Source organism: Phallusia mammillata, chromosome 2 (genome assembly GCF_965637545.1).
Source record: "Phallusia mammillata chromosome 2, kaPhaMamm4.hap1.1, whole genome shotgun sequence".
NCBI lineage: Eukaryota > Metazoa > Chordata > Ascidiacea > Phlebobranchia > Ascidiidae > Phallusia > Phallusia mammillata.
This window is the reverse complement of record NC_137253.1, coordinates 13,842,324-13,868,209: the sequence shown is the minus strand read 5'-3', so window position 1 is coordinate 13,868,209 and position 25,886 is coordinate 13,842,324. Positions and strand designations below refer to the sequence as shown.

Sequence of the window (25,886 nt, the reverse complement as noted above, 5' to 3'; positions counted from 1 at the left end):
GATAAACCGCAACATCCAAATGGAAAAATCTTGTTTTACATCTTACAGTTTAGACAGGTAAGCATCTTTTCTTTGCTTACTAGTTTCAAACGCAACGCAATGCGCAACACTAGTTTTTTAAACCTTTTTTATCGTCTTGGCGCGAACAACAAGCAATGCCCATAGAATAATGTATTAGGCCCAGCAGCCTACGACAAACACTCAAAGCATTGGTATAGTGTCTTAATAAAATCTTACTATTGGAAAACAAATGGCAAGTTTAAAAAATACCTTAACTGCCCCAGTTCTTTCCCCACCCGAGCGAGCAATTCAGCGAAGTCAACGTAAGCGCTCCGCTGACCAATCACGTGATCAGTGACGTGGAACACGGTGCAACCTACTATGTTAAGATTGCGGCAGTAAACTCTGCAGGCCAGGGGCCGTTTACCGATCTCGAACGCGTCAAAGTTCAAGAGTCACTTTCAGGTTGGAAAGTGTCATCATCTCATTATGACATCATCATTCACCTTCACGTCATTGTGTCGTCATCTTACATCATTGATTTGAAACCATTTTTGGCATTTATCTGTGCTCAAATTTTAAGTCATTCATAGTTGTCATAATTCCCTTTTTTATTAATTCAATTATAACAACTTTTCATGTGATTTCTAGGACCCGTAAACAATCTGGAAGCAACTGCACTCAGCTCATCAACTACCTCTGTATCGTGGGAATATCCAAGATCTCCTAACGGGGAAATCACCAGATATCAGCTCACCGCTACTGACCCAGACTATGACGTAGTTTCCGAAATCAACTTCTACCCGAAACAGGTAATTCAAAAATCTTTTTTTTTTCAAAAACAAGTTTATTGTTTATGCTGTTTTTATGCACTGTTGTCAGAACGTTAACCCCTTCAAGTGTATACTGGACAACGCATCACCACAAGCGATCAGCTCTCTGCTGTTCATGCATGCAAGCACAAGCAACGCCATTCAGCCATCACGTCACGACAGCGGTGACGCAGTGGTCACGTCACCGTCATCTGGTAGTGGAAGTGACGCATCACAAAGTGACGTATCGAAAGAGCTTCAGCAGCTTTCCGAAGTTCAACATTTGTCCACCGCTGCGGTTAACGTCACAGTGACGTCTCCCGAATCCGGTGGCGAGATTGTTCCTCAGGAGACTGTTGACGTCAGTGAGGATGACGTCGAGGGCGAGGCTCCGACGGATGGCGAGGGTAGAAGTAAGTATGCTAGGATTTGTTGTACAGTAAGTTACATGTTATACATTAACTTTTGTATGAATTTGTAGACATCGGTGATCATCGACTTCGTCGTTCTGTGCTTGAACAATCATCTCTGGCAAGTTGTTTAAATATAGTGTTTTTAAATGACACAGTACTTTTCTTCTTATAAGTTACATATGCCTGTTAATAACATCCGACTTTAAAGTAATTTTTACTATTAACGACGAGAGCATCCGCAAGTTTGCTGTTTTTGTTAAACGAACATTTTGGCCAACTTGTAGCAGCTACTAACAATAGTTTTAACTTGATACTGTACTACAAACGATATAGTACTTACCAACTACGTTACACCATTCAGGGCACATTCGAACTTCTTTGCCCGGTTCAGTACAAAATCGAAAATCTTGAACCTTATACCGAGTATAACATCACTGTCCGCGTATGGACGGCTGTTGGAGAGGGCGAACCTACATCTGTCAGTGTTACCACCAGACAGGAGCCACCGGAGGGTCCTCCCACCAATATCCATATAATTTCTAGGCTTTCCAGAGCTCTTACTATTTCTTGGATGCCACCTGATAAACCAAATGGCGTTCCAACGTACACTGTGACGCTTAGCTTCCAAGGTAGGCATTGGCAATATAACATGTACATTTATTCAAGAAAACATTCGCGTTTGAAGCTTTATAGCAGAATACACAACCTAACCACAAATAGATCTCTGCTGTTGCTCTCAATCCTATCGCAGACTAGTTTTTATTTAGAAATAAGAACTCCTTAGTACAGTATTTTGTTTTGAACCGGTTGACAGCACAGTAATTGAAACCTCCTTTAAGTGGTACATGAAACTTAACCTATTGAAATGTGACTGTAAGCAGATGGAAACGAGTCATTTACAACCAACGAAACGAATTTAAGCATTAATGACTTGCAACCCTTTACAATGTATGGAATATCTGTCTACGCAAGCACCGTGGAAGGAGACGGACCTAGATCGGATTTCCATTATTTTGCAACAGCACAAGGGGGTATGTTAGTGAGACGCAAAATAGTGTTTAAAAAATGTCTTGCACCAGTTTAATACAACAGTCTAATTGATTCAATTTTAATAGATAAGAAATAAATTTTTCTTGAAGTCGTTAGATGAAGCGTTGGCATTTGCAGTGCAGAATTGGGAGAACTTTTCAGAAACCTATGGAAACATCCCTCTGAACCTACTAACCCCGTTTAAGAAACCACTTTTTTAAGAATTAAATTACGCATTTTCGCAACTTACGTTTATTCGGCTAGTCCTACATTTTGCATCTACAAGTATTACTTAATGCAATGTTTCCCAACCTTTTTCTACCAATTCTTGCCTTTACATTTCGAAACATTTTCATTCCTCCCTACATGCTGCATAATAGATGGTTTACCATCTGATTTAAAATTACAAAGATGATTTAAATTTGGGTATTTTTTCAACTTCACAAGTCATGTTTCCGGAGCCTATATGTCTATTTATAAACCACATGTAAAAAAGTAATTTCCTTCCATGTTGAGAACCATGCACTGACTTAAAGTTTGCACAATCAAAAAATTGGCAATTTTGATCCTTGCATTGCAGAACCAGAGGAAGTTGAACATCTTTCTTTGGCACCTGACGGCCCCCGGTCAATGACGTTTACCTGGGTCCCTCCCTCTGTTCCGCATGGCATTGTGCGACGATATATCTTCACATTGTTAAACACCACCAATGGAGAAATTATTGAAACTATTATCGATGCCCCGGTAAGTTATCAATGCGGTTTGATTTTTTTTGTTTGACTCTTTGGGCATTTTTTGGAAGCGATTTGATAAACAGAACGTATTTTTCGGTTCTGTTTTTGAATATTTTTTGTGTTTTTAAGCATCAAATGGATTATTTTTTATAAAAGCCGGAGAACAACCTGGAATTTAAGCATAGTTATTTTCTACTAAATTGGCGATTATTGCTTAAAATATGGCACAAACCCCCCCTTGCTTTAAATGGTTGTACAAAAGCACATAGGCGTATAAAATGTTCTATACAGGATTTTGTGTCGCTAAAACATTCCAGGGTTTAAAAACTTCAGTCAAAAACAGCAAAGCAACGAACGTTGACGCTTTTTCTGTACATTTCAAGACTGAAGACGATGCCAGGTTATACGAGGAAAGATTGATAAACACATCTCCAATGCTTAACATAACTCTTCTCGGCAAACTGATCATCAATCGCTACCTAGACCCTATAATCCACTTCGATCAACACTTGCGACCTTACAACAACTATACGGCTACAGTACAAGCTGTAACTGATGCTGGGCCTGGCCCAACGGCCCATGTAACGTTCCAAACGGCACAGGATAGACCCGAATCGCCGCCTGTTGATTTGTCCTATGTGAACCTTACTTCCACTGCAGTCAATATTACATGGCGCCCTCCAGTGATACCAAATGGTATAGTAACTGGGTATTCGGTCCTGATCACAGAAGTATCCGGCAGAAGGAACCATCACGTTACGGAAGAGTACGCAGTGGTTGAAAACCTGAAGAAATACAGACCATATAGTGTACGATATTTTTAAACTTTTTTTTATTTCCCTTTTTAAAAAAAAAGTTCGTTCTTTTGATGTTTCTAAACAAATTAAAAATAAAGATAAAAAATAGTTCTGAAATAAAAGTTTATGCTTGTTAATTTTTTGGTGGTTTGTAGATTTAAAAGTAGTTGCTTTTCTATTTTGTTTAAGTAAGTTTCCATGACTGAAATCCACCGATCTATTACGTCATAGGTTTACGTCAGCGCTCATACTACAGTTGGGGAGGGACCCTCCAGCCCTCAATTTTCAATTCATACAGATGAAGATGTACCAGATGATGCTCCCACCAATGTAACTTACAGAAATATTTCATCGTCTGCTGCCATCCACCTTTCGTGGCTCCCACCGAAAGTGCCCAACGGCATAATACGATCCTACACAGTTTACTACACGAATTCAACAAGGACTTACACCGCAGTTAGGTAAATCACTTTGCGAATTGGCGTATAATTTTAAAGTGACGTTGGGCTAATAATGAAATGTGATTAGAATAAAAGAAAGCTAAAAGTGAAGAGTTCCTTGGCACAGGCGTATCGTTTCTAAATGGTAAAATGGTAAAAGTTGTAACCTACATTGCAAGAATAAAGAATTAGATGACAAATTTTTTGTTGCCAAATGGATTTATGAGACTGCTATTGCCGAACACCAAAAAGCAAACACTTACAGTTTTGATCCATTCAAACTATTTTATCTTAATCTAAGACATAAAAATCTTATAAGTTTCGCGCACTTTAACCACACGGATATTTTCTTGTTAAATATCCGATGCCAATTTCAACACAAACTATATCTCATAAAGGTACGGTTTCAAGATATCCAGCATTCGAGTTTTGTTTATGACTTTTGTAACATTATTTTTACAGCAACCGGACAGAGTGTTATCTACAGCAACTACAAACATATGGTCAATACAACATAAGAGTTTCGTCCAACACCAGTAAAGGGGAGAGCATAATGCGCAGTAAGCCGTTACCCGTGCGTACGATGGAGGGACAACCCGCCACACCCCCTTACAACCTTTCCTACGTCAATGTGACATCACGAAGCGTGTTGATGACGTGGATGCCGCCAGATGTTCCAAACGGGATTATACAGTTTTATAACTTGAAGCTTTCACCGTTGTATGGAAGAAATGAAGAAAATTCTAGGTTTGTTCTTTTCGGTTATGCATCTTCATGTTATACAGAGTAAGTAATTTAAAAAAGATAAGAATAATTATCTTGTTATTGTTGGTCGAAATCAAGTCATTGTCTGCCATACCGCTTTGCGATGACATTTTAAAATGAATTTTACATAAACTGTTTGTATTTATTTGTCATTGTAAACTTTTCATAACGTTTTATCATTTTCCATTCGTTCGTTAATAGCCAACAAAGTTAATCTAAAACGAATTTGGGTTACTTTTCTTTGCTACAAAACTGACGTGCGCAAAATATTTATTGTAGCTTCGTGACCAAGGATGATAACCCGGAAAAACTTCTTGATTCATTGCTACCATACAACACTTACCGTGCATCGGTTCGAGCTAACACCAAATACGGAGATGGCGACAAAGAGTCGGACTTACTAACCATTTATACTTTGCAAGATGGTAAGTGGTTAGAGTATGGTTAAACCAATGTGCAAAGTTTAAAATACACTAATTTTCTCTAAAGTTACTAATTTTAAAATACACTAATTTGTAATTTGTAAAGTGAAAGTTTTGTAAGTTTGTGTTGGATGTTGTTCTCGCATTAAACTTTAAACCTGGTTTGGTTTTGCTTTTATAGTCCCGGAAACACCCCCCGTTGATTTTTCGTACGAAAATGTGACTTCATCTTCGATTCGTATCCAATGGCAACCACCCGTTATTCCGAACGGCATAGTAACTTACTACATGCTCCGTTATCACACATTGGGTCAGTGACTAAAAACGTTTTTTTGTTTCTTCTATACACGCGTCATTTGCAAATATATTAGTACAAAAAAGCCGTGGTGTCAATTCCAAAGTGCTACCACTTTTTTGTGAGGAACGTTTAAGGTTTAATTTTCCTCCAAAAGCCACTGAACATCATGACGTGATAAACAAAATTTGAAACAAATATATCTTTCGACGTAAGAATCAAAACAAATCTCGTCAAAATGCTTGTACAATTACATTTTGCAACATATCTTGATATTAAGTCAAACCGGCAGGATTGAAGGATATTCGATCAAAAATTATATGGCGATTATCTATGTAGTCAAATGTTGTACTCCCTTTGGCATGTGCATTTTCCCCCTTAGCATGTGCAACCAAGAATTTAAATTAGTGTTGTGGCGCAGATGATCCAACCACTGTGATGACTTTGCATCTGAACGGTAATGTCACTTCCGAGATTGTTGTGGACCTCGAAAAATACACTGCGTACAACTTTACTCTGACAGCTGCTACAATAGTGGGAGAGGGACCAGCGAACTATATCCAAGTGCACACTGATGAAGATGGTATATAAACATATATTGCACCACAAATACATGAATCTCAAATGCAGTCTTTTTGGTCCGAATACCCCATTCTGTTAATTTCTTAAAATGTATTTTGAGGCCTATTGGTTTTTAAACATACAAGGATTATCATTAGATTGAATTATAATTTTTTTATAGAGCCTTCATCCCCACCTTACGATGTGATTTACCACCAAATTAATTCAACTGCAATAACACTAGAATGGAAACCACCCCTGAAACCGAACGGAATCGTCATCAATTACGACATTCGCTACCAGTAACTTGTTGTATTTATGTATTTGAAGTTTGCATGGCCGAACTTTTATAATTTTTTCCTGCGGCAAAATTTCGCATATCCGTATGAGATAAACGCATGTTGATCACCGGAATCAGCTTTGAAGTGTTCTTGCAGACCAGCGATTAAGCACACTCATACATTAATAATAGTGCACCAGTCCTAGTTATTGCGCTGCACCAAGCATTCCTAAATGACAAAACCGGCTTGATTTGGTAGCCCAGTGGTTCCCAAACTGTGCCGCGAGATGTCATTAGGTGTGCCGCAAAAAATATTGAAATTAAAATCAATCAAGTAGAGTAGTAGCACCAGGTGCTTAGACCACTAGGCCAACATGCTCCATGTCTCTGAGATGTTCAACTAGGCTATTTAACTATGAGAGTGACCTGTATAGCGGCTTTATGACCTCATAGTTAGTGCCTTTGTCAGCTAATTTGCTGTGCCATTTTAAACTGAAATAAAAAAATTCAAATATATTTTTTATTCAAATGTTCGAAGTGCGCCAAATAATTTTTGTTTTTTTCTAAAATGCGCCTTAAAAGAAAAAAGTTTGGGAACCACTGTGGTAGCCTATAACGTATTCAGTAGGCCTGGTGTACGAAAATGTGTCTTTTTTAAATAGTTACATGCTTTATGCCCACCAAACTTTACAAAACGCCTAAACATGGCCGTTGCCGCTGAGGGTAAAAAACCCAGATGTAACTGTTTGTGTCACTGTTTTGTTTCAAAGTTGCTTGCTTTTATGTCGACAGTTTTTATAGGTTTGCATGTTGAGGTATTTGTGCATTGTAGGGGCGTGCAAGATAAGGTCATGCGCTTGGTGACGTCACGTTCTTCAAGAGTTACCCTCACCAACCTGAGAAAGTCTGCTGTCTACAAAGTTACTGTGGTTCCCTACACAAGAGTTGGGAATGGAAGCCAATCCAGCCAAATGGAAACCTTCGAAACACTGGAAGACGGTAGGCATCTGTTTCATACTTTGTTTTGTTTTATTTTTGTTGTGGTTATTGTGCTTTCTGAACGACTTTTCAAACATTTTTCTACCGTTCCTTGTTAGACCCTGAAGACCCGCCACGTGGGGTCTCTGTGGAGCCACTGACGTCGACATCAGTGAGGGTCGCCTGGCAACCGCCCTTGACGCCGAACGGACGCATTCAGTTCTACACTGCATATTATACTCAACTGGGAGGCGATACTAAAACTACAGATGTACGTTTTCAAAAGTTTTTAGTTATGATCTACCAATGTATTATATAAACCATGCAATTTACGGAATCTAGGCTAATAAAATGTGCAAATAATGCAATGACCAAGCTTGATACAAACTATTATACGCCATTTACAAATTTTATTTTTTTCGAGAAAACCGTGATCTAAATATATAACCTACCAAAAAATTGCGTTTTGTTGCGTCTATTGCGTATTAGATGTATTATAGACTAAAGTAGATAACTTAGATTTTGCATTTCCAGTATAAATAGTATTTACATAATACCTGGACATTGTATAGTATAGAAAAGCGCTATCTTATTAGTAAATTTACAACAATGTGTTAGGTCTTCCACGCCGAAGAAACGGTGCTAGAAAATCTTCGCAAGTATACCCAATATGACATCATGGTGACTGCGAGTACAGCGCTGGGAGACGGGGGACAGAATAGCAGTATTGTGCGCGTCCGCACTATGGAAGATGGTAAGTTCAACTTATGCCTATGCATTGGTATTGTAACCCAAAGAGACATCCTGCTATGTAGTTACACTAACTCTGTCCTAGCAAACCTTTTTCATTATCACTTTGCCTTCAATTCGCTGTCTAACATGGACATTGTAGCTGTGCTTTAGTTGTTCGTCAGGAGCAGATTTACTGCAATCTTCTCTATGGCGCGCTTGCGTTTTATTTATTTCACAGCACCCAGCGAGCCCGCGAACCTTTCTTGCAAAGCTGTGGATGAACAGAGCGTTTTGGTCATTTGGTCAGACCCATTAAAATGGAACGGAGTTTCGCTTGGATTTGTTGTTAATACATCAGGATCCGACGAGAGTGTGGTGGTCCAAAATGTACACACTAACCAGCAACAGTTGCAAGAACTACAACCATACACCACATACACTGTGATGGTATCGGGTACCACTTCGGCCGGTGTTGGTGTCCCTGCGGAGTGCAGTGTCCGCACGTTAGAATCAGGTGGGTTAAGTTTGCGTTTAGAGAAATTTTCATTAGTATGATAAAAGTAAGCAAATTTGGCCCAAACTGTGTATAGGTTTAACAATTACGTTTTTATTTAATGACACGACATAGTTAATTTATTATGTTGAGCTATCACATTTTGGTTTGACACTCTGTGTAACACCAAATTAGCAAGTAAAAAAAATCCGAACGAATTTTCGAGAATTCAATCATTTAAATCAAGTGTATTTGTTTCCAGTGCCAAGTTCACCAAGGGACGTGACGATTGCTGACACAAAGTCAACCCAGCTTACAATATCGTGGCTTGAACCTGCTAGTCCCAACGGAGTGATCCTGGGCTACAACGTTTCTTGTCAAAATTCGGGTCTGGAATACGCAAACGTCGAATCAACAGAGTTCAAAATCTCAAATAGTTCAATCCGAGCCACAGTGTCTGGGTTGCCAAAATTTTTTGCCTTTTCAGTGAAAATTTCTGCTTTCACATCTAAGGGATCTGGTCCTTGGTCCGACGTGGTTCAAGGTTCGACTATTGCTGGGGGTAAGTGACGTTGTCATGAAACTAACAACCATTCTTTCGCTTTTGTTTTCTTGCATGACGCATGTTCGTTGGTTTATTAACGACTATGTATTACGTAGCAATGGTAGGTAGCCTATATGTCTGTTTTCAGCTACTAAGTAAAGTACTAACGCTTTACACTTAAAAACTGCTCTGCGGTGAGATTAATATGTGCTGTACTGTTTTTTTTAGTTTTGTTTAAGTTAATGGTTTGTCTAATTTGGTGTTTTCTTGCATAAATGGTTTCAATATTTGGTTTCAGTTCCCGACCATCCTGTGGTAAACCTTACTGCTCGACCACATAACTCCACGTCTATAATGGTGAATTGGTCTCCACAGCATCCACTAACAGGCCCAACTTTATATCACGTCTCAACGTCCCTAGCAACCGATGGTGTGTCAGAAATGGTGGACACCAAACAAAGCGTTGCACTCGAAGAGGCCGTAATATCAGGACTGCTGGTAACGTTGAAGTTTTTGGAGACTGCTTTTTTCTTCTGATCTTAAAAAATACAAATTATGTTGGTACCGACGATACATACGCGTGTTTAGATAATCGTCTATGTACAAACTAAAAAAAGCGGGTTAATGGCACAAACGTTTTTTATTCCAGTATTTCAATTTAGTTTTATTTTCTTTGACAGCCGTACACCACCTACACCGTCCAAGTCTTACCCTTTGTCTCTGGTGTTGATGGTTATGGACCACCATCTTTTGTGTCGACCACCACCCTGCAAGACTTGCCAGCAACGCCTGTAGACAATCTTCGCTACAGCGAACTCACATCGACATCGGTCACTCTCGTCTGGGATCCACCGTTACAACCTAATGGAATTATAGTGCGATACACAATTGATATAGAAGGCCTTGACCAACTTACGTCTATAGGTAAGTTATGTAGGGAAATACAGGAGTGCTTATAGCGAAAAGAATCTTACTGTGAATAATAGAATATTTGGCAAGTGTAAAGACGCCCTACAGATTGAATTTCTCACCAATGATTGATGAAAACGAAACTCTCTCTTTGTAGACAAAAACAACAACTTAGTTTAAGCAAATGTTTTTGCTACAGGAAATCAGACTGAAATGGTTGTGGAAGGTCTTTCAAAATTTAAAAACTACAGCGCCACTGTGACCAGCTTTACCAGTGTTGGACCAGGTCCTAACACCAGCTTTCAGTTTCAAACAGCGCAAGATGTACCAGACGATCCTCCACTCAATATCATGGTAAGAAAACCCCTTAAACCAGCGGTTTGTTACACATGCTTAAAAACCTTAGCTAATTGTGCAATATACAGATGCAACAATCATCTAGAAGTGCTAATGTATCTTGGGACCAACCTTTGGTGCCGAATGGTGTCATAACTGGTTACGAGGTGCAGTACTCAAGCAAACATGACACTGGGGTCAGCAGCGTTTTTGTAGAGGAACCGCGAGCTGAGTTAATTGACCTTCGACCTTTCACCCTGTACACCATAAGTATACGAGCATCTACTGTTGCTGGCACAGGACCGCTGTCTAACCAAGTTCAATTCACAACAGATGAAGCTGGTAAGATGGTTCAGTATTTTTTGCTTTAAAGTTGTGTTTTGTAAATCGCCCAGGTTTTTCTGCAAGTGATGTAATATTTTTTTAAATTTATTGTGAATTTTTTTCAAACAATGATTATTATCGATGCCAATAATAATTGTCAATGAAAACGTTTTTGATGTTTGTGTCTGCATTTTTACTTTATTGGATAGGTCTTTTTGTCAATCGGTTTCTGTTTATTTTCTGTATCAACGATTTAATTCCAGTACATGCGGAGATGAAAGTAGAATAAATTTCTTACCAGAACGATCCAGTATTTGTCGATTTTGTTTTAGAATCCGGCTATAATTATAACAAAAACACACAAAAAATACCCAAACACTAGAAATTATGAATGGAATATGAAGATCATCAAGGAATTAACAGATATAGTCTTGTTACACCTTTGTCTTCTTGTTACACCTTTGTCTTAAAACCGTTAGCGAAATGCCGACCTACATTCATCATATTTGTAAACTGAAACTCTGTTTTCAGTGCCGACAATGCCAATGGGTCTCGTTTGCACCGTAATCAACGAATTCTCTATCAAAGTTGAATGGAACACACCAGAGCAACCAAACGGGGTTCTAACTGGTTACACCATCAAGTACCAGATACCCGATAGTCAACAAACAGCTGAAACGTTACCTATTGATCCTTTAACACAAGAAAGTTTGATTACGTCACTTCTACCATATACTGAATATGATATTGGGGTCTCAGCTAGTACTGCGATTGGACCTGGACCTTTTGCTCAGTGCACGCGTCGAACCAACGAAGGATGTAAGTTTGCATAGAAAACCAGTGACACTGGGCCTGTACTCTTTATATATTACTTTCCTACCTTTCTGTTATATGACTTTTTAATTGTTTGAAGAAAAACAGCCACTTTGAATTAAAACTTTGTTGTAGCCTAATGCAGGGGTGTGCAACCTTTGTTACTGTGGGGGCAAATACAAATGCCAAAATTAGATCGCGGACCGCACCTGTGTATCAAACAAGGTGATTTTTCTTTGTTGCTTTCCAAATATGCTTAACTACAAGTAAATTCGTATTTGATTCTAGCCACAAATTGCCAGGTCGCAGAAAAATAGCATCGGGCGCATTAATCTGCTCAAAAATATGTAATAGTTGCATGGACTCATTTGCCAGTACATTTGAAATCCAAGCGTCTCTGCGGGCCACACAACCTTTAATAAAGGGCCGCATTTTAAGAAACAGCAAGCCAGTTCTTATCTTATTTTAGAAGCAATTACTTATTACTAAATAAATACTTTCCATTCTTAGTTATTTAATTAAATAAACGGTGATCGTCGATGACCATGCTGCCTGTTGGAGGGTCAGATACTGTTCAGTTCAAATACTCTCAGTGAAATTACTATGTGTTCATTCAGTACTAGAATTGTAGAATATGATTATTTTTATACAGTGATTTTTCAAATTCAAGGGAAAATACAAATCTTTTCTAAAATCCCGGGTGTCTCAAATGACAATGCGCAGTTGGGACCAAAGAAAATCTTTCTTCTACGTTCGAACACTATTTTGTCAGTCAACTTTTTGACACTCGTTTTTTAATCATTTCAGTTCCCAGCTTACCCGTTGGTGTGCGAGTCTCCGATTTCACCGACACAAGTATCAAAATCACTTGGCGAAGACCGCTTCGACCCAATGGAATATTAAACAACTACGTCTTGAACTATTGGCCGCCTGACGCTTGCTTGATGAACGACGGAACTCTGACGTCTGAAGGGACAGTCCCACAGGTAAGTAAGGTTACACCTGGTCAAGTTTTTTGCTATTGCTCTATCTTTATCCGCTCTATATAATAACTGATTGAATGTTTGAAGAAGAGTAAATTACTTTTGGCGTTTCAGTGTTCTGTAAATACGGGCCTCGTGACATCGTACCCATTGTCAACACTCCGGAAGTATGCAGAATACTCGGTTACGCTGGCGGCCCAAAACGGCAGAGGTGTTGGTCGCGCTACGTCACCTATGACGCAACGAACTGACGTGGGAGGTGGGAGTAGCGGTCGTTTCATTCATATTTTACCACACGTAGAATGCTTCCATTCATTTCAGGGATGATACCCATTTTGCTTTCGGTTCATTCCAAATTCACCATCTTTCCGTGGTGAATATTTACAACGATGAAGTAATTCGTGTTTTAATTTCAGTTCCGGATGAACCACCCAGAAATGTACACGCGGTGGCGCTAACGTCCACGTCTGTAAATGTCACGTGGTCTGAGCCGTCCGTTCTTGCTGGAATGACGCGGTACAAAGTTACCGTGACCAACTCAAATTTAGTAAGTGATTTGTTGTGGCAAATTTGAAATGAGAAGTTTTTATTTTTACGAACTTTGATCCTCAAACTATTAACACATCGGTTGTTTGCTTTGTGCTAACAAGTCTAGTTTTGGACCATTCAAAACAAAACTTAACCTATCTGTTTGGGTATGTTGGATTTAAGCCAGGCGTGTGATTGGCAGACCCGGTTTATCAAAAAGTACAGCATTTTTGTGATAATGCTCATTTATTTGCACATGGCTAGTGTTTCACGTAGATTTGGCACAATGACAGTGAGACTTTTGGCACCTAAGCCGCATTGAACAAAGGTCACCCGTTAAAGGTGAAAAAAGGGTGCGTGAAAAAGCAATACTAGGCGATAGGTTACTAAACCCTTTACAATTGTATCGCCCTGTAAAGCGACGTTTAAACAACATATTCACAGTAATGTCATAGCGTTAAAGTTCATAAAAACAAAATTAGGACATAAATACTAATCGTCGTTTCAAGCAATCTGTTCTTGATTGTCTACGCTTCGATGAACACTGGATAGGCTTTTTCAATTGTCAGGAATCTCAATTCTATCATTTTCCTTCAAAATGGCCAAAACACCTTAATGTTGTCCTAATTGGGAGGTGGGAAGGTGATGACTAATGTTATCCACCAAATTACAGCAATAAAACAGCCGCGGCGAAACGCGCTTTCATATGCCGCGTGACTAACGCCGTCAAACCCGATGCAACTTAAAGTTCGCCCGGCTCCATTTTTTAAACTGTCCATAGCCTCACCGGTCAAACCAGTGAACAAACGAGCACCGTTGCAGTAGTCAGTTACGCAGCAAGACTTGCATTGACTGATGGAAGTACTCCAATCGCAATATTCGGGGCCGTTTGCTTCCTTTCGTTGCCCAGCGGTGCTTCTGGATGGTGGTCTGTCATATTCATTCCCAGCACACTTCTGTTTGTCAACTCGTCCACAGCCCCGGAAGTAGATTGCTTCTGCGTTCGGTTCCCGCTCTATCGTCTCAATTGTCTGAAAGAAATTTGACACCTCAAATTGAAATCGATATGTCGTGTCCAGCTAAATTGTTCAACCATGTGGATGCACATGCTTTTTTGTACCGCCGCATAAGCAACTATTTGAATTGAAATGGCCCCCTTAATTGTAAGACGGAAACCGCAACAAATAGTTTCACAAAAAAATGGTTTATGAAGTTAAGGTTTCAAGAAAAAATATTCATCATGTGGAAATATTGTTTTAATCGTTTAAAGATCTTTGAACTAAATTGCCGCCGTGTAACGTTTTAGCTGTCCGATTTTTTTCTTACACCCTACTTCCTTAAATAAAAAAATCCCCTACTTTAGCGCCCCTTTTATGATTACAAACGCCCAAGTGCTGGCTCATACTTGAGAACTGGTATAACCGGAACAAACGCTAATTAGCAGTTTGTGCAGAAGATTTACATGTAAAATTGTATAGTTCGATTTATAAATGTTTAACCATTAGGCTAATCACGGCATGTACAAACGGAATTTACATTTTACAAACAGGATCACATACTACCTTAAAGCAAGAAATAAAATATAGCCATCATAGCTACAACCGCATTTATACCATACAACCTACCCAACACACATCACCATAATCGCACTGCAACTCTGCGTTTTGTCCGGTTTGCCTGGGTATGGCGCATTCCAGCCCAGAGCATGCAAAACACTTCGGTCCCCTCTCCCTTTCTTGGGTGAAGTAAGGGACTCCAACGACTTGTAGTAAAGAGTTTTTTTCTACACCAAGGGTGCCGTTCTTTTGGTTTATTTCTTCCGTGTCAATCCAAATCCCACCCTTTCCTTGAGGTGCATATTGTAGCACTGTAAAATCACGGGGGACATTAAATTACATACATTTCATGATTTAGTGTTAGTGCAGTAACTGGACAGTCACAACAGCTGCACATTTTGTTGCATTCTATACGGTTTGTTTAAAACTGTTTCACGGCCACTTTTTAACTTATTTTTATGGTTTGAAAAAAAAACAAGCCCCAGTTAGATCTGGAGTTAGTTTAATTACAGAGTATACAAGTCGAACAAAAGCGAATCTACTGTTTACCAAGCCACAAAAACTGCTACAAAAACTGTGGATTGTGTTCTTTCTGCAAGATCCAAATTTACGATTCAGTGTTAACACCTTTAGGCACATTACAAGTTTGTTGCATTCTGAGTGTACTTACCGTTTGTCTGTAGTGCCACACCGACGTTGATTATAGAAAGCAAAGCAATACAACACTTATTGGCCATTTTCCTAGTTAACCAACCTACCACACCCACAAATAAACAAACAACTATTATCAATTCAAACTTACAAACGGTCTTTGTTGGTCAACAGTTAATTATTTCGCCTACCTCGAGATACTACGTTCCGTTCATAACTCTAATGAAAAGTATACTAGCAAAATGTTAATCAAAAAAGAAGCGACATGCTGAATTCTTAGACGTTTCGTCAAATGATCATGCTAACATCCGTGAGGAATATTTAGCACTTCATGATACTGATGAAGGCATGATCATTGCTTTTTCACGTACATATTGGCTATTATGGGTATTTCCCATTAGACCTGCGTATCAATTGAATAGTTCGAAGTCATAATGAAATACGACCTAAAATCGACCCATGTAAACTAACTCGCGTAATATTGTTCAGCAACCACAACGTTTTATTCCTTAGTCATTTGTGTTTCAATTTTATTTCCAGCTCTCTGTCCAAAGTAAAGGACTGCTCCTATTCATGCACTAACTGCGTTGGCTGCAAACGATCAAAATGAGAGCTAAGCAAAAAGACACTGACATAAGACTTAGATAATGCTCTTATCCCAATGACAGTAACTGTTGCACCTACCTACGCTACCCTCGAGCATATATCAATAAATATGACAGAAAATCCGCACGATTTCCCAGAAACACTTTTCACACACTGCATCTATGGCAACCCTGTCTATTTTTTCGCTGGTAGCCTGACTCTACATACCAGCTGGAAATCACAGTTGCTACCAACAGTCTCATGCATTGTGACCATATGTTGGCAGCGGTGGGTGACCACTTGCAACGGTCATTTCCAACAGAGCACCGTTCGATATCCCGGCCCGAAATTTGAGCCCGTTGCTCGCTTATTACGCGCCGCTCATATTACTACATGCAACAGCATACCGGGCTGTCAGTAAAATATATCGATCCAGTAGATTGCCTGCTAATCACTAAAGGTAAAAACGCGCTGTAATGTTTTAGCTTGTGGGTAATCAGTTTTTTTTACACTGATTTTGAATGAGGACTGCTCATCCTCATTGAGGAGAGTGATATAAGTCACTCAGCGTATGTAATATTGGTTGTGAACGAACACAAAAACATTTTTTAAAACATTGCAGTGTGGCCTACGAGCTTTACTTGTCCTGATGGGCATATCTGCATAAACGTGTACATATACATATTTGCAGTTCATATCCTATATGTACCCCACCCTTGTCAACAGTGTGCACGTGACACCACTTAGATATGCTTGACAACCGGTCACCACCACACAACTGCACAATACAAGCGATCGCCATAATACGATTAAAAACGTTGGATTGAGGTTCCAATAAGCGCGTTTCCTTCTTAATTCGATGCTCATCATCGTGCAAGAAGCGAGAACTTGTCATTTAAGTAATGTAACGTCGTTGTAAACAGTACCGAGGGACTTTGAGCAGGCAGCATGAAGTTATGTTGGAGTTTGTCGATTTTCTTGCAGGTCGTGGATATCAGAGCGTGGCGTCTTGCGAACGTAGGTCTCATGTCGTTGGCTAAAGTTGCTTTTTTGTTTCGCTGTATTTGAAATAGGTGTCAAATTGGCATAGAAATTTCAAGTTGGCTGTGGGACAAATCTACATGTTTTTTTTATCGCATTCAAACCTCTAAATGTTACGTTTTTGGAATTTTAGGTGCTAATGGTTGAGTTTGTTTATTTTTTTATGTACAGTTTTGTCTCTTATCTCCAATACGTTAAACCTACTCAAAAACTTTGCGTTTAAAATCTCAATATTAAAAAGGAACCCCTTTTTTGTTTCCTTTAATTGCAGTATCTCCTATTTCTTACATTTCATTGCTTTTTGCTGTTGCCATGATGAAATTGGCGGCCAAAAAAATAAGTTACAACTTTATTTCTTATTAGACCACCGAAAGTCCAATTTTAGCGCCGGACGTACGAGATCACGTGATTGGTGGATTGGACGAATTCAACTCATATGTGGTAACAGTGTCAGCCATTACCTCTAAGGGAAATTTATCCAGCGAAGCAGTGATGGTCGATACCCACGAAGACGGTACGTATTTTTAGGTTTGCAGCGAAAGGTTTTGATCTTTTAATTGCAACCCAGTGACACCAATCGCTTCTTATCGCCTCCGAGGGCTATCAAGCAGTCTGGCAAATCGATCGTACTCTCCCGTTGAGAGAAATGTGCTTTTGCACGGTTGGGTTAATTGAGCGCACAATTGAACGTAATTAAGCAAATTTTTTGTCCTGCGAAACAGCTTTTTTACCACGCAAATCTTTCGTGTTCGATGATAATTTTACTTTGTAAAACGCGGTTTGCTTTAAATTTTCCGCATTATGCTAGCGTCAGCGATAATTAGGCCTACTTGTTGGCCAGAATACTCACCACAAGAATTGTGTACATTGCCGTTTTTTAGTTTTTTAATATTTATTTGGACATCTTTGCTAATACGTGTCTTACTTCAGGTTGCGAAATTGCTTTGTAATGGCTTTGTCTAAAAAACTGGAAACTATGCAAAGTATGTCCAACGTTTTAAGAAGTTTATTGTGTTTTAAAGTTTTCCGTAAACAACTAATTTAAACAAAAATCGCAGGCCTATCACCCAATTACTTTTTAGTGCCGTCTGATTTCCCTCAAGACTTCAAAGTTTCCACTGTCTTGAACAACTCCACCGCAGTAAAGGTCCTCTTCAGCGCTCCTAGTGACCCCAACGGCCGGATATCCCAATACACAATAGAATACAGACTAAAGGACGTAAGTGCTATTTTTAAAGAACTGTTTTTCACGAATAACGCCAATAATTTTGAAAACAATTCGCTCTGTTGTTAGTTTGCCAACAGATTACTGCTGGCAAATGTAACATGTCAGATACAGCACTTAACATTTAACAAAAATGTTAGTAGTTTCTTTCAATTGTAAGCCTTAATTGTTTTTCAATCTGTAAATACTGTATCTTAGAGCCAAGACGTCACTGAAATAATCGTGCCAAGTTCGAGCCTCAGTCAACTACTAACGTCAAAAGAAGTTCACTCTTGGCCAGTGGTCGGTTTGCTCGGTGGCCGATCGTACACGTTTCGAATTCGCGCCTCAACAGCAGTGGGGCCTGGGCCATGGTCATTGTGGACAACCGATCTTACCGTACTGCCTATATCAGGTGTGCTATTCTGGACATTATTAACTGAAAATCACCAAGGAACGCCACAGTGACAAACTTTTTTGCAGGATGCCGTTTTTATTTTTTTTATTATTGTTTTAGGTTGACAGGTAGTTAAGAGTGACCTTTCTGGTAGCAATGTCCTTTAAACCAAAAATCCTTTAAGTTGAAACGCTTTTACCATATTAAAATTGTGATTTTTTTGTACCAATGTGTTACGAATAACAACTTCGCTTTGGTCAGGCATGTTTGTTAAAAGCCGTATTAATTATTTACGCGACCGTTTACCGTCGCGTGGTGCTTAATAAAACATCATTGCCTAATTAAATCTAACTAACACCCGCAACACATTGTTACGAATTATTAATTTACCGTCTCGTTGATCTATGTGTATCCAAACAAAATTGGAAGGATTGCAGAGCATGTTATTGTGCAATCATTCAAAAACATAAGGGGCAAGCAACGCAATCAATCACAAACACATGCCTATTTAGGATGAACCTCAATTATTTCGTTAAGTAACCGTTTTTTATTTACTACCTTTGCAGTGTTGCCCTGATGTACTGAACATGTCTTTTAAACTGCATATATATTAGCTGGCAAAATACATTCTTTTCACGTTAGCTATGTTGTCGGCTAAATGCAAAAAAACACTAGATGGATAAATACAACTATTTTCACACTGTTTCTAAACATAGACCTACATTAATCATAGCAAGCACAAACTCTGACCAAAGACTATCTTTTATTTTCTATAGCTGCACCAGTACCTGAATTACTGCCAGGACCAGCTACTGTTACATCGGGCCCGTCTGGACAACCATTAGTGACCAGCCCGTCCACCTCCTTTGCTGTGAAGAGTCCTTGCGTGTTTTCAGATGTTAATGGCCCACTAGCAAGCATTAGTGTGATTGTGGCGCAGGACGGATGTAAGTCTGTGTTCGTCGCTCTTCAAGTTCAGTTGAAGGGTGTTTTAGGCTTTTGTGCCGACGCAGTGCTTAATGGAGGCCATTTCCTAAATTGTGAAGTGTATCTGCCCATATACATGTTACAAGCGCGCATTTTGGAATCCACTTCGGACTGTAAATTCGGCTACACCAGGGAACTATCTAGAAGTTTAATTTTTTGAAACATTTAAAAACTGGCGTAGCAACTTTAAATAAAGCCAGACGAAAATGCAACTGAAATAGTAATAACGCATAGACCTAGGTGATTATTTCAGGATACTGATTACTTTGGTTTGTATATTAAAATCTTTTTACGGACCGGATTTGGATACCGCATGAAACTTGGTTGGTAAACCAGCTCATAATATTGTGTTATTGAAGAAAATATGTTAATTTTTGCCTTAAACATTACAATTTGCATTTAGCCGATCTGGAGAAAGAACCGACAGATTGGTATGAAGGATCGGTGCTTGACCCGACTCCCCCATATAAAGTAATTTTCTCAAGTAATCCAGCGGTAGACTGTGCAGATGCGACAGGCTTTGTTATTAGCCCACCACAAGGCAAGTTCTTTGCATTGTTGTTATTATTGTTATTATCTAATTTTCAAGCTGTTAATAACAGAACGACAAACTATCGCCTGTAATCTCGTTGTGGAACGTATGTACTTTGATAGGGACGTATGTGTAACAAAAACATTTGATATTTTATACTGAGATATATAAAAAAACATTTTTGGTGCTGGCAAAATATCATTTGTAAGATTTTTTTTATTTCTAACCGTAGGCAACACCCGCAGACGTCGAGCAGTGGGAGATTTACCGAGCGGTAGTTTTGTGGTTGGTGATGACGAAACTTGCTCGGAAGTTAACAAACCTTTCTGCAACGGACCATTGAAAACGGACACAGAATACAGGCAAGTGATAACTTTTAACTGTAACCGCACAGCGACTGATTAGCTTCGCTTTACATTGTGAAACATTCATTAGGCAACTCACTTGCTTCGCCATTTCAATGATTTGAAGAAAATTGATTATTTTCTGTTTAGAGTAAAATACCGTGCTGAGACCACCAACGGCGCTATAACCGACACACCTTATTCCGAAAAACTCCGAACGGGTCCGAGTTTTCTTGAAGCGCATCAAACCTTAATAATTGGAGTTGCCGCGGCTGTAGGAGCCTTCATCATAATACTTGTTACATCGGTTGTCATTCTCAGGTAAGTTTTACACACCCTTGTGCTGACCAGTTTATATCCCTGTTTTGGATAGTGAATTTTTTTTGTCTTAAGGATTTAGAAATAGTGTACAATAGCCAGTGCTGGTTCCGATGTAGGCCTGACCTAAGGTGCCATCCGAAGTTATGTTGGTCTAATTTATCGTCGTGTGTCGACGTGGTGTCTCGGGGGAAAAAATGAAATCGTCCTTAAAAAATACAAACGTTCACTAACGTTGCCGGGACAGCCTTAGAGAAAAGGCTCAAACAGCCTGATACTGTATTACGCATATTGTGGGCCTGGCGTGTGACAAACTTACGAAAGTTTAATTGTTCCAAGACGTCGATCAAGAGGCAAATCGGACAGCGATGATCCGGACTTCGTGGTTTCAGTGTCAGGGAACTCTCCTCGTAAAGCGGTACCGCTCGAAGGTTCGTTTGAGGAATGCAAAGGTCCGATCACGGAGAGCTCAGCTCATTCAAACATGGCGTTCGTACTGGAACCCTCGCACGACGATAAAGTAGCAGAAGTGGCGGTGGCAAGGTCAGTGCTGCTAAAGTGGTTTTGTACCCACTTTTTTAAAAAAAACGACATAATGCCCGCACTGTAACAAAATAAAATCAAGTAGAAAGCCGATTGGCGAATTTTTTTCATGCTGCTAACATGTTGAAAGAATTCCCATGCATAAATATATAGTTTAACATTTGCACCTATCCTTTTGCCATTAGTAAAATCCAATACAACTTTTTCCGCAAAATCTGTTAAATAGTGATGTAGAGCTGCCTGTTAATGGAGGGTGCTAGTTTTCCTGGTTTTATTTCTTAAAACTGCTTTATTGCTTTTGGCTAATTCAAGAACCAATTCACCGGGACGAAGCGTTTCCGGGAATGACCATCCATCGCCCGCACACACCAGACAAGTTTGTTTTCGCAGACCTGTCCTCAAGCCCGATTTCGCCGGCCACGTCACACGGCTCAGTTTGCAAAAGAACAAGGGATTCAGCGGAGAGTTTGACGACATCAGGGGCTTACCCGTAGCTGGAACTACACTTGCAGCAGAGAAACAGTTCAACAGAGCCAAGAACAGACACGCGAAACTTGTTCCATGTGAGTATATTGTCGGGTGTTTTTTGTGTGACTTCAATTGGTGTGTTCTAACACAGCATATATTCTGTGCATGAGCTTGACTAGCAATAGTTTTAGGCTTGGGTTCTAAAAAGTTTTAACCTCTAGGTTTATGGACTGCTATGTCAGTGGGTCTTAATTTTTTCCTCCACTATTTTCAAGCCGATATTGTTCAAACGTTTGTCCACATCACTTGCACAGATCATGGCTTATGACATATTTTTTTGTCTTTGTCTGATTTTCTATTACCACCTCCAATCGCCATTTGACCCTTAACGCTTACTTTCTAAGGGCTACGCTGGTGCCTACTGTTTTAGATGAAAAACGTTTGTCTTGAAAATTTGTATGTTTTTTTTTCAGTTGACCACTCACGTGTAAAACTGGAAGTCATTCCTGCAATTGAAGGTTCAGATTACATCAACGCAAGCTTTATACCGGTAAGTTTGTCATCAAGGGAAAACAAGACGGAATCAAATTTTAGGTTCCGGAATGTTTTAGTACATTTCTAAACATTGTCAAGCAAAATAATGGTAGGATTCTTGTAATGTGTCTATTGTTTAGGGACCTCAATCCGCTGAACAGTTTGTGGTGACTCAGACTCCCCTTGAACATACACGAAAAGATTTCTGGAGGTTGATATGGGAAACTGGAGCTACGACTATTGTAATGTTGTGTAGTAATCAGGAAGAAGGAAAGGTGAGCTGCTGTCATATATCGACCACTATGAATATGTTTAAATTACTATATATTACTATTTATATTACTATCGACCACTATGAAAATGTTGAAATTATTTCAGACACGTATATGAATCATAGTACACCAGGCAACAAGAGACGTTATGGTTTTTGCGAATCAAGCCCACCATTTACTGTTACATAAAGCTTGACTTCTTTCATGTGGTATAACTGATAGAGTGTAAATTTCGATGTAAAATTACAGAAGAAGAACGGTGACTATTGGCCGAAAAAGCAGACAGAATACTATGGCAATCTTGCGGTGCAGTTGACACATGAAGACACTCAATTAGATTGGGTTATCCGGCAGTTTTCTATCACCATGGTGGGTTGATTCAGGTTCATTTCTATCGAAACATCATTAAGTTACTTTGCTTTGCAATTCCTAATCAATTGTATTGGATCGACTATTTCATAAGTGGAGTGAGTATTTTTGTTTTTTGCAGCGCGACAAAGTTCGCCATCTTACTCAGTTCCAGTTGGTCTCGTGGCCTGTACATGAGCAATCGGACAACGCACAAACTGTTCTTCGCTTCGTACAAACTGTCCGCGCGAACAGGAAGGCAAAAAGCACTCCGATTGTAGTGATGTGCACGTAAGTCAAGCTGCAAACAAAATAATAACTGTCAGTAGCAAAAGTTAAACCTAACCCAAAGGTTCTACCATTGTACATCGGAGTACAGTTAATACAAAGCTATACACATGCACATACATACATGGGCTAGATACATTTTGAAGCAATTTGGTTTTATTCCGCTGTCAAGAGTGGTTTTATACCATCTGTCTGCAGGCCAACCACACTAGTAAAACCATGATACGCTTTGTATATAGGAGTGGTTCTGGACGATGTGGAGTATTTGTTTGCCTGGATCGAATGTTGGACAATCTTTCAAACAGTTTACAAGTGGATGTTTTTGGGACTGTGGCTGCTTTGAGAAGATACAGACCCTACATGGTTCAAACACTGGTAACTTAAGAGACATAATGGAGTGTTATATAAATGTGGAAATATACTAACGACGCTTCTGCTTGACATTTAGACTGAGTATATTCTTATCCATCGTTGTATTTGGGAGGCTATCAATCAAAAGGTGATAGGGGAGGAACAATTTCAACGGCCACCAACAGGTAAGAACGAATAGCATGTAAACTAGAAATCAGAAAATGTCTGGGGCTTCCAGCAGACAATGTGATTATATTGACAATCGCTTTTTGGGGTTAAATTCAACTAAAAACCTCGGAAATCTTTCGTAACATGTAAAAAACATAGGCGAAATTCCGCCCTGTACATTCGATCGTTTTAAATTACCATGCCTACCCGATCACTAAGAGTTATTTGGCAGACCTGTATTGATTTTTTGTGTTTTTTGTGTTTTTTTAAATGTGATTTGGATTGTAGAAAAAAATACCAAATTTAAGTTCTGCTTGGCTTTAATTAATTTCCTTTTTCATTCAAGGAGATGGGCTTGAAGAAACAGTGTTTTAAGGTCAATAGTTTAAAGAAAGTGCCTTTGTGGAATTCGCGTCCAGATGTGTCAAAAAATACTAATCTTGGAGCTCAGGATTGTCTGTCACTTTCTCGGACAAATATTTTGATACCAGACGATTGTAGATCTATTTTTTATGGACGAACATTTTTTTCACATTGTAAATACATGTCCTAGATGTTACTAGTAATCGTGAAATAAACTGTACAGTTTTGAAATGTGATTGTTTTTTCAGTTGGTGAAATATCATGCCACAACAGAGTTCTAAACGGGCCTAACACTGTTGCCAGAACCCGAATCGTTTTTCAAAAGCCTGTTTAGGCCTGAAAGTTTGATTGATATAAGTTATATATATTTGTCTGTATATTAAATCCTCAGGAAAGATCAAAACAACAAACACAATAGACAATTGGTCATTAACAAGGCGTTTTAGGGCTTTTTGTTATTAGGTCCGGTCCAGCAACTGGCTACTTAGCTAAATATATTTATTCAAAAAAATACTGACACCGAGTGTAAAGTCCGGCCAGAATCAGGCCCGTGTTTTGAAGAAACCTAAGCCCGAACTCGAACCGGCCCGACTTACAACTCTGCTTTTTTGTGCTTTGTATTTGCCCCTTACCATACCGCTATCTGACATCCGTGCAGCATTAATCAAAATATTCCTGTCTAGAAATACAAACAAAACCAACCCGCATGTACACATAGCGCTAAACTTATATTACACGCTCGCTTCGAGATGGTAAACCTCGCAACACAAGTGGCGGTCCGTTAGCCAACACATCAACAAAAAACACATTATCAACCGAATATTGCACTTGATAGATTAGAGGTGTTATGAAAAAGTTCACAAATGCATTGGGACAGCTTTAGACCTGGATATATATCAGGGGAATATATACAAAGGGACGAATACTATATACTGCAACATGGAACGTCTTTGGAACCAACCACGCCTTCTTTTTAATGGGCACCGCCCCGTTTAGCGCTATGGATGGTTTTTATGAATGCAAGAGCTACGATAATAAAAAGTGCTATGTACAGTGGAATGAATCATGGTCAATATTCGGAAAGGGGTTCGTCACCATTTGCGAAAGTACAGCGGGTAATGCACGTTTAAACTCTTCTGCTACTTTGGGAACTAATTGCGAAGTGAAACACGAGTCGTGCAAGCAAATCAGTACGTTATACAGTGGAACAACAACAACGTGCAAATTATGTATGTCTTTTGCTACTCAACGCGAACATTGGTGAATAAGGGGATAATAGATAATAAGGATAAATATTGAAGGCTACCGGAAACTACAAAAAGTAGAACAAATTGACACGCTGTAGCGGCTAGATATGATTTAGAGTAAAAACAAGCGAGTGCCTGTTTTCTGTGTAATGTTTTGTTATAAGCATTAAATGTAAATCTATGGCATATAAGAACACTGATTCTACAATATAAGTTAATCAAAGGCTGCTACAGCGCGGGCAGTATTCAAGGTCGTAAAATCGAGTCCGCTGGTCAATCAAGGGGTCATCGGTCGGTCTTGACCTCTCAGATTTCGTCCACCGGGGCGTATTGGTTTCGGAACGAGGTCAAAGGGTCATATTCGCAGTACGCGCATGCGCACGACGCGATGTAGGGGATCACGTGAACAGATCTGGAACCGTCGGGACAGGCCAGAGTGACGTTGCGGTGTTCGACGTCAGCCGGTTTGCAGCAGTGACAGTTAGTCTGGTGAAATTGTTT

At 39.4% G+C, this 25,886-nt stretch overlaps 4 protein-coding genes across 4 annotated transcripts in view; 2 read left to right on the top strand and 2 right to left on the bottom strand.

The window, feature by feature from the left end:
* Window positions 1–250: 250 nt before the first annotated feature.
* Window positions 251–1,397, top strand: LOC145213020 (uncharacterized). Its single transcript, XM_080081264.1, has 4 exons — window positions 251–323; window positions 652–812; window positions 883–1,225; window positions 1,294–1,397. Exons 1-4 carry the CDS (start codon window positions 251–253, stop codon window positions 1,395–1,397), a joined length of 681 nt encoding a protein of 226 aa, XP_079937390.1.
* Window positions 1,398–1,743: 346 nt separating this feature from the next.
* LOC145213879 (phosphatidylinositol phosphatase PTPRQ-like) lies at window positions 1,744–24,369 on the top strand. The gene is made up of 39 exons (XM_080082286.1): window positions 1,744–1,854; window positions 2,107–2,256; window positions 2,835–2,998; window positions 3,372–3,797; window positions 4,017–4,246; window positions 4,688–4,972; window positions 5,270–5,415; window positions 5,594–5,722; window positions 6,129–6,290; window positions 6,450–6,570; window positions 7,381–7,547; window positions 7,646–7,797; window positions 8,145–8,280; window positions 8,497–8,772; window positions 9,014–9,313; window positions 9,594–9,793; window positions 9,976–10,219; window positions 10,404–10,558; window positions 10,630–10,882; window positions 11,396–11,683; window positions 12,485–12,663; window positions 12,775–12,919; window positions 13,077–13,207; window positions 17,385–17,535; window positions 18,104–18,240; window positions 18,445–18,640; window positions 19,399–19,569; window positions 20,013–20,150; window positions 20,374–20,503; window positions 20,636–20,806; window positions 21,143–21,346; window positions 21,659–21,909; window positions 22,288–22,364; window positions 22,489–22,623; window positions 22,870–22,989; window positions 23,111–23,259; window positions 23,496–23,631; window positions 23,705–23,792; window positions 24,122–24,369. Exons 1-39 carry the CDS (start codon window positions 1,797–1,799, stop codon window positions 24,148–24,150), a joined length of 6,780 nt encoding a protein of 2,259 aa, XP_079938412.1. The 5' UTR covers window positions 1,744–1,796; the 3' UTR covers window positions 24,151–24,369.
* On the bottom strand, window positions 13,416–16,088 carry LOC145213880 (uncharacterized). The gene is made up of 3 exons (XM_080082287.1): window positions 15,415–16,088; window positions 14,814–15,055; window positions 13,416–14,219 (listed from the first exon to the last, which is right to left on the bottom strand). The coding sequence occupies exons 1-3, from the start codon at window positions 15,479–15,481 to the stop codon at window positions 13,812–13,814; spliced, it is 717 nt and encodes a 238-aa protein (XP_079938413.1). The 5' UTR covers window positions 15,482–16,088; the 3' UTR covers window positions 13,416–13,811.
* A 1,202-nt stretch (window positions 24,370–25,571) lies between the features above and the next one.
* Window positions 25,572–25,886, bottom strand: part of LOC145213019 (uncharacterized) — a 55,907-nt gene continuing 55,592 nt past the window's right edge. The window contains exon 113 of the mRNA XM_080081263.1: window positions 25,572–25,871. Coding sequence (XP_079937389.1) covers window positions 25,692–25,871 — 180 coding nt within the window. The 3' untranslated portion in view covers window positions 25,572–25,691. The remainder of the gene's footprint in view (window positions 25,872–25,886) is intronic.

What these genes read in the sequence shown, in the direction of transcription:
- LOC145213020 (XM_080081264.1), top strand. Translation starts at nt 251, where the DNA reads ATGGCAAGTTTAAAAAATACCTTAACTGCCCCAGTTCTTTCCCCACCC. An exon ending in AGCAATTCAGCGAAGTCAAC is followed by an intron (nt 324 to 651) that starts GTAAGCGCTCCG and finishes TGTGATTTCTAG; the next exon opens with GACCCGTAAACAATCTGGAA. An exon ending in GACGGATGGCGAGGGTAGAA is followed by an intron (nt 1,226 to 1,293) that starts GTAAGTATGCTA and finishes ATGAATTTGTAG; the next exon opens with ACATCGGTGATCATCGACTT.
- LOC145213879 (XM_080082286.1), top strand. Translation starts at nt 1,797, where the DNA reads ATGCCACCTGATAAACCAAATGGCGTTCCAACGTACACTGTGACGCTT. An exon ending in AGGACTTACACCGCAGTTAG is followed by an intron (nt 4,247 to 4,687) that starts GTAAATCACTTT and finishes TTATTTTTACAG; the next exon opens with CAACCGGACAGAGTGTTATC. An exon ending in TGTCCGCACGTTAGAATCAG is followed by an intron (nt 8,773 to 9,013) that starts GTGGGTTAAGTT and finishes ATTTGTTTCCAG; the next exon opens with TGCCAAGTTCACCAAGGGAC.
- LOC145213880 (XM_080082287.1), bottom strand. Translation starts at nt 15,481, where the DNA reads ATGGCCAATAAGTGTTGTATTGCTTTGCTTTCTATAATCAACGTCGGT. An exon ending in TGTGGCACTACAGACAAACG is followed by an intron (nt 15,056 to 15,414) that starts GTAAGTACACTC and finishes GTGATTTTACAG; the next exon opens with TGCTACAATATGCACCTCAA. An exon ending in ATTATGGTGATGTGTGTTGG is followed by an intron (nt 14,220 to 14,813) that starts GTAGGTTGTATG and finishes AATTTCTTTCAG; the next exon opens with ACAATTGAGACGATAGAGCG.